The 13333-nt window shown below is 45.8% G+C and overlaps 1 protein-coding gene and 1 long non-coding RNA gene across 5 annotated transcripts in view; one reads left to right on the top strand and one right to left on the bottom strand.

Moving 5' to 3' along the window:
* Positions 1–12991, top strand: part of SRPK2 (SRSF protein kinase 2) — a 141308-nt gene extending 128317 nt beyond the window's left edge. For 2 of the 4 annotated variants that reach the window (XM_069883432.1, XM_069883441.1), the window contains 4 exons: positions 3995–4064; positions 4773–4865; positions 5305–5397; positions 11333–12991. In XM_069883432.1, coding sequence (XP_069739533.1) covers positions 3995–4064; positions 4773–4865; positions 5305–5397; positions 11333–11517 — 441 coding nt within the window. In that variant the 3' untranslated portion in view covers positions 11518–12991. The remainder of the gene's footprint in view (positions 1–3994; positions 4065–4772; positions 4866–5304; positions 5398–11332) is intronic. The other 2 variants (XM_069883458.1, XM_069883449.1) reach the window with 2 other exon arrangements.
* Positions 4080–11337, bottom strand: LOC138716574 (uncharacterized). Its single transcript, XR_011336686.1, has 2 exons — positions 5781–11337; positions 4080–4956 (listed from the first exon to the last, which is right to left on the bottom strand). It is a non-coding gene; the product is annotated as an uncharacterized lncRNA (long non-coding RNA).
* Positions 12992–13333: the final 342 nt, after the last annotated feature.

The raw sequence follows: 13333 nt of genomic DNA, 5'->3' as shown, positions 1-13333 counted from the left end.
AAGGGAAAGTAAATAAGTAAATAGGATTAGTCTGTCTTCGTAGCATCATAGGAATAACAGCTAAATTTATGTTGAAAAGGATCTCTGCTAATCTGTCTCCTGCTTGAATCAGGGTTAATGCCAAGATTAGGTGAGGTTACTCAGAACCTCGTGCAGTTCAGGTGTACATGTCTATCAGGATGGCATTTCCACAGCCTTTCTGAGCAACCTGTCCCAGTGCTCACTCAATCTTGCTGAAGAATTTTTTTCCTCGTATCTAGTTGGAATTTCCCATCTTGCTGTTTGTGTTTGTTCTCTATTGTCTTTTCATTGAGAACACTGTATCTTAGCGTCATAGAATCATAGAATGATTTGAGCTGGAAGGGACCTTAAAGATCATCTAATTCCAACCCCCTGCAACAGGCAGGGACGCCTTGCACTAGATCAGGCTGCCCAAGGCCCCATCCAACCTGATCTTGAACACCTCCAGGGATGGGCATCTAGAACTTCCCTGGACACCCTGTTCCAGTGCCTCACCACCCTCATAGCGAAGAAATTTTTCCTTATGTCTAGTGTAAGTCTGCCCTTCTCCAGTTTATAGCCATTTCCCCTAGTCCTATCACTACAAGCCTTTGTGAACAGGCCCTCTCCAGCTTTCTTGTAGCCCCTTCAGGTACTGGAAGGTCGCTGTAAGATCTCCTTGGAGCCTTTTCTTCTCCAGGCTGAACAATGCCAACTCTCTCAGCCTGTCCTCATATGGGAGGTGCTCCAGCCCTGTGATCATCTTCGTAGCTCTCCTCTGGACCTGTTCCAACAGTTCCATATCCTTCTTAAGTTGAGGATTGCAGAACTGGACACAGTATTCCAGATGAGGTCTTGGATCTTGATCTTCTCTGTCACTGCTTTTCAGACAGTGGAGCACAGCAGTTAAAACCCCTTTTCATCTTCCCTTGTCTGACCTGAACAAACCCAGCCTCTCCTCCTGAATCCTCTATTCAGCTCCTTGACGTCTTAGAGATCTTCCCTGGTCTTTCTTCAGTTCGGCAGAATCACTTTTATACTGGTGGCCCCAAGGTCTGCAGATGCATGTGTGAGTGCCAAGGGGAGGGGAGGGTGCTTCCCACTGAGGGCTGGTAGCACTCTCGGTGTATACAGCCCAGTATGCGGTTAGTCTGCGCCCTGCTGACCTGGGTTCAACTTGCTGTCCATCAGGGTCTCTGCCTCCTGATTTTATCTGTGTCAGTAACCTGGGAATTGGAGGCTGGGTGGTTTTATCTACTTACAGTTGGGTGCAAAGCGTTGATAAGTACAGAATTTTGTAAAGTGCTCGGGAAGTCCGTAGCAGCAATGTGTCACCAAAACTGTAGTTCTGAGTGCCAGCAGCAGTGAGGTCTTCTGTCGGTGCCACTGGCTTAAGTAACAGGACTGCACGTGCTTTCTGATGCACCACAGCTTTGGATAGGAGCTTAAAGAGCAGAAGAGCTCTAACTGATACAATCCAGAAGTGTCATTGTCCTTATGGCTATTTACCCACTTATTAGTGCATTTTTAACGCTGATTCTTTTACTTTATGGTAAAAACCTAGGTCAAGAATGCATTTGTTTTTAAATGAAGCCAAATTAATTTCACTTATCTTGTGCTATGTAGACTGTCCATCCCATAGATACCTAGCAACCTATTTCCAGGTCGCTGCAGATGAACCTATGAGACATTATCCTGCATGAATGCTGAGTAGTATTACAGATACTTACTGCAGCACCCAAAAGGCAAGGGTGTCTCTGGGCTGTCCCTGTGTGCTTCTGAGTCAGAAGTTCCTTTATGGTGGGCACAGAGTCCTTCAAGGAGAGTCAGGAAATCAAGTGTTATAAGACACTGCAGCTATAGCCCATGCTGGGCTTGGAGTCAGAGCTATACAAAATGAAAAAAGAAGCAGCAGCAGCATTTTGAAAAGCTTTGGTTTCTCTTTGGCAAAAGAGAGGTATAAATATCCCACATCTGTGAGAGCTTGCAGTTCTTGTTATATACAAACAGATCTAAAATTCAGTGTATCTCAGTGGTACGCTTACTTCTTTTGTTTCTCTATGAATACCTTTTACAGTGTTTCCAGTTTAATCATTTTAGCCCCACACAGATGTATCAGCTATTAATACTTCATTTGTTGGGACAGGAGCTCTGTTTTTTTGGAATCTAACTTTGTGGCTAAATTCAGCTATGTTTCCATTGTTCCCCAGGAATCTGTGTTAAATAGCAATGAGTTTCTTAATGGCCTTAGAAATCAGCCCCATCAGCATGTGTTCCCCTAGGAAAGCTGGTCCAGCTCTCGCAGTGAATATATTCCCATGAGATACAGAAGGGACGCTTTGGGGGCTTCTCAGTCTCATCTCAAGAGAATAACGCTGTCTCCTTGTTGTGATCCCCATTAGTGATCTCTTCTGGCTACTCCTTTTAAAAATTTTATTCAGTTTAAATACCTGGTAATTTACAATGTCCTTCAGATATTTTTAAGCTGTAAAACAGAGTCTCCAGGTTTTGAGTTGAGAGTAGAATAAGAAAAGTGAATGGCTGTTTATTAGCGATAATGGCTTTAGAAATTGAAGGCCCATTTGTAGAACCAACACAAATGTCAACAAGGGGCATTCTTGGTTTCTTGGCTGCTGTGTGTGATTCCAATTAATTACTTTGGCTATAGCCCACTTGGATGACACTTCAGTTCACAGCTTGAAAAAGCCAAGTGCCCATAAATAGGCTAAATTTATAGGTGATTTAACAACTCTGGATTATGAATTGGAACAGAAAAGTGTGTATTTTCAGGAGACAGATATTTTGTAGTAAATGCTCTGACAGAGTGAAATCCCCTCCTTGAGCTGTGCCAAGGAGTTCTGCCTGCTTTTTGGAATGATTTTCTGGATCAGATGCTTCCCCAGGACTTGGAGGTGGAAAACAGTTTGATGTCTAAACCACCTGGAAAGAATTAGATTCCTGTGGCTGCTTAGGCAATTGGTGATCCAGAGCAAGGAGAGAGTAGTTTATCAAATTAGGCTGGCTGAATCCACCTTTGTACAGAAATGTGGGCTCTCACAGTTACTTCAGCGCTTTGCAGATTTTAACGTACATTACACTTATAAAGAAAAACTCAGTTTTGTCCTGACCTGACGCGGGGTTAGCATCCTATTCTTGACAGCCTGGAGGGATTGTCTGCTCCAGGTCCCTTTGTCAGTGTCAGTATTTTACCCCACAACTGCAGTATTTATTTTGGTGACTTCTGATTCAACAAGAATACCTTTTTAAAAACTGCTTTAATTTCATGTGATTAATCATAGCTATAAATGGGACTTTATTTCAGTCCCCAACATGCACTCTGACAGATTATTGCCCTTCAGACACAGGTGTAGCTCTTCATATATTTAGAAGTACCTCTTGGCTCCATTAATTCACACGTATTTAACATGATCAGCATACAACACATTAGTATGTAAAACATGTTTAACAGTGGCTTACACTGATGCCCCCTTCATATCCTGTACAGCCGACGTGTTCAGAACTGCAGTCAGATACTGTTCTTTGCCTCCTGCCACCAGGGCCCCGTGCTGAATATCACAGCGTGACCAGAACACTCCCATGTCAGCCAGTGGAGTCCCAGGGGCTGCTGGCTGGGGAGGGATTGCAGTTCCATAGTCCTTGTCCAGCTCCTTCCTTCGTCCTGGTTGAGTAGGCAGAATCACCTGGGGTTTGGGCGTGCTGCCTGATGCCAAACCCCGAGCCTCTCGGCGTGACGGGGTTTGCTTGGGGCTGAACACAGCGTGCTCTGCAGAGCCTGCGTTTGTGCTGCCCTCGCACTGCAGGAGTGATGGTCCCCAGGTAAGTGGCCTCTTCTCAGTCTCTGATCCAGTTGTAGGCCTTTAGCTTTGAATGTCAGTTCCCTCTTGGTTCTGAGAGAGTTGTGATGCTTTGCTGACCTCTTAAGACTAAACCCAGTATTTCTGAAATACCCATGAATATGTCTGTTACGTTATAGGCGTTTGAGCTAGCGACTGGAGATTATTTGTTTGAACCACACTCTGGTGAAGACTATTCCAGGGATGAAGGTATGAATCCTTTGAGACATTATATGAGTTTCTGTATATTTTCATACTGCTTCTCTTAAACTTCCAGTGAGCTTATAGTGGGGTTAAGTTTTGTATTTGTGTGAACTGTTCATACACATTGTTTTCAGAATATAAATACGATTTTTTTCTTTTTAGTTTTAAGTTCCAACACTAGCAATGGGTGGGCAAAAACTCCCTTCTGCAGATACTCATCTACTTAACAACTGCCTGAAGGAATTAAACTGCCCTTCTTGTAAGATTGCATATGTGTGGAAACCTGATTGAGAATAACAGTGTTTTAGTTTAGAAAAGAAACAGCAAATAAACGTTACAGTATTTTCTATTTCTAAGAGTGACACTGGAATAATGTTTACATTGTGTATTTTTATTTGAATTAGGCAATTACTAATTTTTTTAAAAATCAGAATTAACTCCTGCTTCCACCTGTATACCTGTCCATTTTCATGCTTGTTTGCTTGTAAATGCTCTTTGCAGTGGTAATATGGGCATCATTCATTGTTCCTAAGTGCTACTAATGATGCCGGAGCTCTGCTGATCCTGGAAACCTCTGCATGGATTTGCTGCAAACATTGTTGATTTGAAACTATTTCTGATTTTTTACTAATTCCAGTTTCTTTCCTCTTCTTTTTTATCCCATCCTTTCCCTGCCCCTTCCACTCCCGTATCCTTTTTTTCTCTCCCTCATAGACCACATAGCACACATCATAGAGCTGCTAGGCAATATCCCAAGGCACTTTGCTCTATCTGGAAAATATTCTCGGGAATTCTTCAATCGCAGAGGTAGTACCTCTTCTTTTTGAAAGGTGCCGTGATGCAGACAGAAGTGGAATTTCTGTTGCTGGTTCTAGCATGTCCCACTGAGGAGCATTTCCTGAAATCACACAACAAAAATTTCTTTTTGAAAACCAAAACCACAGGAATCTGTGACAAAATTATTCTTTTTTTTTTAGCTAAACTTTCTGAAAATTAAATATTGGTACATTTTAAATTATATGGCCAAAGTTCTTTGTAGCAGCTGACACTCAAATGCTGTTTTGAGAAGGAAGTATTTTGCTGAAAGCATTTTTTTGAAATGAGCTACTGAGCAGTGTGCACGTGGCTTTTTTTTACCAGGATCAATCTATTTCTGTCTGTACCGGGCCAGTGTTAGTGTGTGCATGCAATGTACTGATTAAACTGTTGTATGTTTCTGTTTTGCTGGCAATGTTCTCCAATGCAGACCACATAGCATTGATCATTGAACTGCTGGGAAAAATCCCTCGAAAATACGCTATGTTGGGGAAATATTCCAAGGAGTTTTTCACCAAAAAAGGTAACGGTATTTATGCAACACTAATTTAAAGCATAGTAGTATCCAAAAGGAGAATATGTTCATTTATGGGTACTGAAGAAATAGATCCATTTAAATGAAGAGCTCTTACTAAAGAAGAATTCTGATGTGAACTCGGCTTTCTGAGAAAAGCCACAATTTGCAGTATTCAGATTGATTTAAAATTCATTTTGCGATGTACTCAACAAAGTGTGGATGTAAACCAGTGTCTGTGAATCTGTTGTCTGGTGTTCATGTAAATATAAGGAATCAAGTGATAACATAGCTTGTCAAGTGATGGAAAATCACCTGTCAGCTGCTTTTGATGTACGTAGTGTTCCAGCAGATGCTGCTGATAAGGGATACCCGAAGTGGGAAGGGAATACCTTGGCAACAGACACAGCGGCGTGCAGTCAGTCCTCACGCTCCCATAGCCTTCTGGAAGAGCAAGCGTGTAGAAAAGGTTTTGCTCTGCAGCAGAGCGATGGAGAAAAGGAGAAAGCTGTGCTGCTGTGCCCCGTGCTGTCTCACAGCAAACACTCAGAATTCTTGTAACACCTGAGTGCCTCGGCCACAGGCACTGGCTCAGCTGTTGTACAGAAGGGCAACCCCTCTAAAATTAAAACCCTTGTCAATTGCTACAAGAAATTAATTAACCTGGGCAAAAGCACCAGGCCTTATGGTTCTTTTATCTTATTCTCCGTTGTGTCTTTGCTCAGGCTGCTCTTTAAGAGAGGCTCTGGACACGTGAGGGAATGTGCTGATGCTTCCAGTGTCTTTTGTCCTCTCCGTGTTTGAGGCAGCCCTGTGCTGTGTCGAGGGACAGGGTATGCCAGGAGCATCCTGTCACGTGGTAGGAGAACATCTGGGTCAATCGACCGTTGGTGGCGCGGGGGCTTTCCTGCTGAACAGCGCTGCAGCCTCCCTCTGGCCCGTGTCTCCGCGTGCCCAAGCACACAGCTTGTCGGCAGGGCCAGCGCCGACCAGCTGCATTGGGCACGCGGCGAGATGAGGTGGCAGCGCGGTGCTGTAAGAGCCGGGGTCACTGGGCAGGAGACAATCCAGTGATTCTTCCTCCCCTTGCATGAGAGCTGCCTGTTACCGTGTGGATGTTGCTGGTACAGCTGGGATCTCTGCGCCATTGTTGCCTTAAGAAGGTTATAACAACGTTAAACAGTGCGAAGAAGGGCAGCATTGATGATCAAAGAGATAAACTGCCATATGGGGGAGTCAGAAATGCCTGGGGCTTTTTGGTGTGAAGGAGGGAAGGTTTCTGGAGAAATAATAAAGGTTCACAACATAGGAAGGCTGTGGTTAAGCTGCAAACAGAGCTGTTGTTCATCAGAACCCACCATGTGCGAGCTGGGGGACAGCCAGTGAAACCCACAGGGGCTGCCTTTAAAACAAGCGCGTTCCTACGCAGCAGGCAGTGAGCTTGGGGAGCTGCTGCCTCCGAGCTGGAGAGAGGCCGTGCCAGCAGGCTCAGAACCAGGCCTGCGTTAACAAACTCGGGGCCAACAGGTCTGTGAATGTATAAAGCAGTGAAAGGGCTGGGCAGGAGGTGCTGCAGCACCCCCGACAGGGATTGCAGCTGCTGGAGTGAGGGGCGCGGCCTCGGAAGGGCTCCCCTGCCCTCCCTCCCTATTCGTGCCAGTAGCTGCTGTCACACAGGTTCGGAGTTTGGAAGAACGCCCAGCCTGACCCCAGAAGCACATCTCATGTTCTGGATTTTCACTTCACACCAGATGGGTTGGCCTTTCTAATGTTGTTATAGAACCTTAAAGTGACCCAACAGTTACACGATAACCAAGTGTTTGTGGTGCACAGAAGAGGGCAGTTTGCAAAATTCCTGGGAAGTGGAGAGTTTCACGTGTGTCAGTGAGAATCTTCCCCCGCAAAATGTCACTGTTGTCCTCGAGGTCCTGAATGTCAGTGACATTCCTCAGAGGTACCTTCTGCCTGAGATCAGAGGCCGTGCAACACAGGCTTGAGGCTCTTTTGAAAACATCACGCTGTGGTGTAAAGGTGGACTTCGAAATCAAAATGTGAGCCTCTGGTTTGAAAACATCAGCCTTGAGTAGCAATCAGGAAATGAGGATGTGAGGCGTTAGCACTGTCCATAGGCAAGTTCAGCCTCAGAGAGAAGCTTTAAACATTTGAATGTTCTGCTGAAGTCACAGGCACAAAAGAAAAGGCATTATCAACTGAAGAGTTTACAGCATCTTCTGTCCCTTCTTCTCAGTAATTGCCTGAAGCAGTTTGTGACATTCAAATAGGAGGGTGCCATTTAAAAAGGAAAAGCGTGTGTAAGTTACTTCTTAATCACTACAGCACACGTGCTCGCATACTTTTTATAGGTCTGGTCCCAACTGAGCCCAGTAATAACTCCAGTGAGTCCTTTCTCCAGCACCTCCATGCAAGCACTTTTTTTGTAAAAATGATTAATATGTTCTGGCACTAGAACTTAAAACCTTTTTGGTTTTTTCTAGATCATGGCCCTTTTATGGGTTTTTTTCTGGTATTTGCTATCCCTGTTTTGTTGTGAACTAAACCTGTGCAAGGTGCTGGCTGTGTACTGGCTTTGCTCATTGGAAGTTGTAACAAGGAAGCGCACTGCTGCCTATTGAACATCCTGAAGGGAAGGAGGGGGCTCTCCTTCAGCTCCCTAATGTCCATCTTCTGTACCGTGGGGCCTTATCGGCGGTTTTCATTTGTTCGTAGGAGCATGTCCTCAAAACAAGCAGTAGCAGATTGGATCCCAGTGCTGCTTCTCCTGTCCTGCCTGTCTCTTAACTGCTCACTAATCCATCTTCCTCCCTCCTGGGGACACATCTTAAATTTTTCTTTGACAAATTGCATAGACCAGCTCTGGGGTTTTGTGTGATGGTCAGCAGAGAAAGCTTTAAATAGCATCTCCTCCCACTGGTCCCTCAGATCTCTTTAGTAGTTTCCTTCTGACTTAGCGTTTCATGTTTCAGGAGGTCTGGTGCTGCCTCTGCTTCGGCCACAGGGGTTTTACAGTTCTGACAACTCTGTTGTCCTCTCTGGATATTTCCTGTGTGCTTCACTATCAAAAATTAAATAAAGAGGTACTGGTAGGGAGTTTTTCTCTCTACTGTTCCATTTTTAGCATTTCTTTGACAGCTTAATTTAGCGACCTTAGCACTGATGGTGTCAGACTGGTGGAGCTGGGCTTTTCACGTCTCCTTTAAATTCAGGTATTGCATTGCAATCCTCCAACCACGCAGTACAAACCTCATGAACTAGACCAAAATATGTGTTGCCAGACACCTCCATTTCCTGTGCTGCTCTCCGGCACTTGAGGATGGAAATGGAACGGACCCACTACTTCAAAATAAATTCTTCAAGTTTTTCATCCACCAGAGCTGTTTTCCTTACTTGCCCTGCTTTGATTTCGTGGTCAGCATCATGATCTTTACTGAAAACTGAGGCACCAGTTTAATTCTTGGCCCAAGCAGAGATAATTTTTACTGTATCTCATCTTCTTAAATGCTTTTAGAGTTTTCACAGAATTTCTTGTGGGAATCTTCAGCCCAGAGTGCTAAAGCAGTTTCTTCCTCGGCAGGAAAATACTACAGAACGTTGTGCTGCCCAGGGTGTGCAGGTCTAAGCTTGCATATTCCAACCTCCACAGAGTCAGAAGAGTAGTCTAGCTCTATTAACTCACCTTCCACAGCGACACCAGGAGCCTCACCTTGCAGTCTCACTTTATACAGCCTGAGGGAGGGAAAGGTGCCTCAGACTACATAATTTCATAGAATCACTAGCCTGAAAAAGACCTTTGAGAGCAAGTCCAACCTTACCTGTCCACTACTGAATCCTATCCCTAAGCACCTCCAGGGATGGTGACTCGGCCACCTCCCTGGGCAGCCTCTTTCAGTGCCCAATAACTCTTTCATATGTCCAATCTGAACCTCCTGTGGTGCAACTTGAGGCCCTTCCCTCTCCTCCTATGCCTTTGAATACAAAGGTGAAGACAGTGGTGTAGGGAAGCACACACGATCCCTAGAGTCAGTGCAGTTTGGTGAATCATTAGAGCAACCCTTACAGTGAATGCAGCTGTTTAGCTGGAGAAGCTATGGACACAGATGGGGTTTTTCAGCCATTTTTACTTGCAGTCAATAACAAGTCGCTGGTTTCTCTGACTTTTCAGCAATACTTGAGTTTGTGCATTCTTACTAGAAAGCTTCCTGCCTGTTCTTGTCAGGAGTTGCCAACATGCACTTCTGGAAGCCTTCCAGAGGGTCAGATTTTCAGCACTTAAATTTCAGAGTTGCAGAAAGACCTTCCAGGGCTGAGAGCCTGGAAATGAGTGTGGTTCTCTGAGATGCCCTGTTGGTTCTGTGCATTCCTGCCGTGGGCCAGTATGGCCCCAAAGTAGAGCCTGCCTTTGTTTGACTCATGGGTACCGATGGGACACGTGGACTCTAAATGTACAGCCAGAAGCTGTCAGCATCTGCCCTCGGCTTTCATTCCTCTCTCTCTCCGCACCCTTCCTGCCCTGGGAGATGGGAAGGAAAGCAGACAGGGGGCCAGCTGTGGACATCCTGACTTTATGTTACCAGCAGGTCTTGTCTCTTTCTCTTGTGAGTGATTGACTGTTTGCACACTTGCTCTTTTGGGGTCTTCTTGATAGCACCCAGAGGGCTGGTTCTTCAAGCGTTGCACCCTGCCTGGAGCCTTCTGCGCTGGCCCAAGGTAGCAGAAGCCTGTCCTGCTGGGCGTGTGGCTGTTCTCATCCGGTGTGTTCAGATGCTCAGGCTCTTGAGGGCAGGCTGAAGACCCGGTTTCTTCTACTGCCCTGAAGCTTTGGTAGCCGCAGGGATGTACAGAAACTGAGAGCTGCGAACTGTCATCTGATGGTATTTTATGGGCCAGGGACAGCAATCAAGTTGCCAAACCACTTTGCTTAAAACCATTCTGGGTTGCCTGCCCCCGTGCTGGGTGGTCTCGTGTGTCTTGAAGCTGTGGGTGAGTCGTGTCCAGCTTCCAGCGTTGAGTCCGAGTGTGTCACCCTCATCGGCACTTCCGGGGACATTGCAGGGTCACCTCCAAGGTCTCTGGAATGCTTTTTGTAGCACCACATGGAGATGGTCTGGCTTGGATATGCCTGGGAAGAAGAAAGGTGGAAATGGGGGAACAGGGAGTAGCCTGTTAGTATTTCTTTCCCATCCCGATGGATGACATGTGGATAGACCTGGATGATATTGCTGGTTTGAATGGTAGAAGGATCCTCTCCTCCTTTGCTTGTTTTGGACTGAAGCCGATTGCCGGGCTGGCCATAAGCTCCCTCTTCAATGGAACTCAAGACCTGCATTTTGCCACCGCTTGCGGAGACGCGGGCAGTGGCTGGTGCTTCGTTCTCGAGAAGGACTCAGACCAGGCCTCTTGGGGGTGTCTGCCCGGAGATAGAGCAGAATCCTGGAGGGCCAAACCTCTCTGCTTGGCTCGCAGTGAGTCGCTGCTCTTGGCGCTGTCAGCGCTCCCCGTGCAGCAAGCGGTGACCTGTGTTGCCGACACCTCTGCCTTAGGGCTGGAGCGGTTTGTGTGAGGCTCAGTTTCGTTGGCTGTTGGAGGGAAGGCACGTGCTGTTCTTTGCTGTGGTGTGAGCACGTGTGGGCGAGAGCCTTTGTGTGCGGGAGATAACGAAGGAGCAGGAAGAATCAGAGATGGTGCCTACAGCAGAGTCCATGTGTTACAGTTTGCCTTAGGAATGATTTCCTGGTGTTGACATCGGACACCTTCATCTCCTCGGAGGACCTCGCACAAGCTTGCTCTGTGCTGCCTTTCCTAGAGAATGATGCTCAGCCTCGCAAGGCACTGGGAATGCAGAGTGGGAGAAGAACAAAGCGGGGATGGAGTCGCTAGCAGGGTAATGTGTTGTTTTTCTAATGCCAGTAATATTTTGTGTTTGCAGGAGAACTTCGACACATCACCAAGCTGAAACCTTGGAGTCTTTTTGACGTGCTTGTGGAGAAGTACGGTTGGCCTCCTGAAGATGCTGCACAGTTTACAGATTTCCTGATCCCCATGCTAGAAATGGTCCCAGAAAAACGTGCTTCAGCTGGAGAATGCCTTAGGCATCCGTGGCTGAATTCTTAGCAGAATCTCCCAGCTGTATAAATAAAGCCAGCATCCACTTTCCGATGCATCGGACCTAAACGGTGACTGTCAGAAATTCTTTAGCAGGATCATACGTGAGCTGGCTTCAATCCTCAGACCTTTATTTTGCTTGAGGTACTGTTTGACATTTTGCTTTTTGTGCACTGTGTTCTTGGGGAAGGGTGGTCTTTTTGTCCTCAGCTAGTAGTTTACTCACCCACTTTCTTCAGAAAACACTTAACCGTGTCTTTACGCATTGTTTCTTGTGTTGTGTGGCATTCGGATGTCGGATTTTTGAACAAAGGAAACTTCCCCCCCATGTGTTTTGGCAAGTTTTGTAACTATTTATGAGAAAAAAAAAAAAAGTATTTTAGCATTTTAGCTGATGCATATTCTATAATTTACGAGCGTAAGAAATTTATCAAGGCAGAACAGAGAGAGGGCGAGGGATTGTACAATTTTATCTTCTGGCAAAGGGATGTCATTCCTGTATTATAGTGTATGTAAATGCACCCTGTAAATGTTTATTTCCATTTAAATATGGGACTGGGGACTCAACTTCAGAGTAAAGCAACTAAGTTTTAGAGAGCTTTATAGCAAACCAATTGCATGTAGTGGACTTTAAACTGCTTTAAGGAATTGTGTAAACTTTCTATTCTGTAGCAGTTCCCGTTGATTGGATTTTAAACAAAGTGGCTCTGGTTTACAGGATTCCATTCCCCAAATGGCACTTTAAAGGAAGGCTCGACTTCTTTCTAATAAAGTCTGCATTCTCATTTCACACTCCCTTTTAGAACTTTTGCCTATTTTAAGTGCTTTTAAGAAAAGAAAAATAGCAATTTCCCTTACAATGTGATAGTGAAGACATGGTACCATATGGTGTCGCCTTTTTACAAGCACTGTCAGTTGTACTATACCTTAAGGAAAAGAAAATTAAAAGTTGAGCATGAGAACCACTCTCTGTGTAGAATCACTGATCTTTTGTAATAAAATCGTGGGTTTGGAATCAGTAGAGGAAGAATCCGGCTGCAAATCCTGAGAGTGCAGTGGCTAAAATAATCCAGGAAGCAGGATCATGCTCACGCCGTTCATAGCTTTACATGTTTCTAAAGACTTGCACTAGTGTTATTCTTCCCCGCCACCAGACACATGCTGACCTCTTGGAAGTTGCAATGATTCCACATTCCTAGGGAAAAAAAAACACCTGCATAGGCTGAAGCTTCCAGGCTACCCAGATTTAGAATGTACCGTGCAGAGGGGTGTTTGGCCTCTTTTAGAAGTCAGTGGGACGAATGTAAGCTTACTCCTGGTCCTCATGTAACTACGGTGCCACTTCTTCCTGACTTTGTCCGTATGAACTTGACTCACCTGCCTTCGCAATAACCAGAGTGTGAGAAGGTCGCCCGTGCTGTAACAATAACCGGTTGTTGGAGGTGCTTGCAGTTGTCTAATTAAAGTGTTTTGTTTTTTCAGACACTGTGCTGGTCCTTGGCATCTTTGCTCACCCTGACTGTTTGCGTGCTTGAGGTCGCTGGTGCTGGGGCAGGGGAGGGGTGGTCAAAAGCAGCCTTGGGTGTGAGTGTGGGAGGCAGCGCCCGGGGTGTGGGTGCCCTGCGAGTGGCCAGGGCTGCACTCGTGTACAGGGGGACCTCGAGGGCTGAGGGCACGGCGGCAAAGCGAAGCGTGATAAAACCTGAGTCAGTTCATAGCAGGTGTTTAACGGCTCTAGATAAACCCTTTTCCTTCCCTGAGCGCCTGCACAGCTACCTCCCCAGCAGAAACTGCAAAGCCACCACTGTGGGTCACACACATGGGC

The sequence above is a fragment of the Phaenicophaeus curvirostris genome, chromosome 1 (genome assembly GCF_032191515.1).
Source record: "Phaenicophaeus curvirostris isolate KB17595 chromosome 1, BPBGC_Pcur_1.0, whole genome shotgun sequence".
Lineage (NCBI taxonomy): Eukaryota > Metazoa > Chordata > Aves > Cuculiformes > Cuculidae > Phaenicophaeus > Phaenicophaeus curvirostris.
This window is presented reverse-complemented; position numbering and strand designations above follow the sequence as displayed.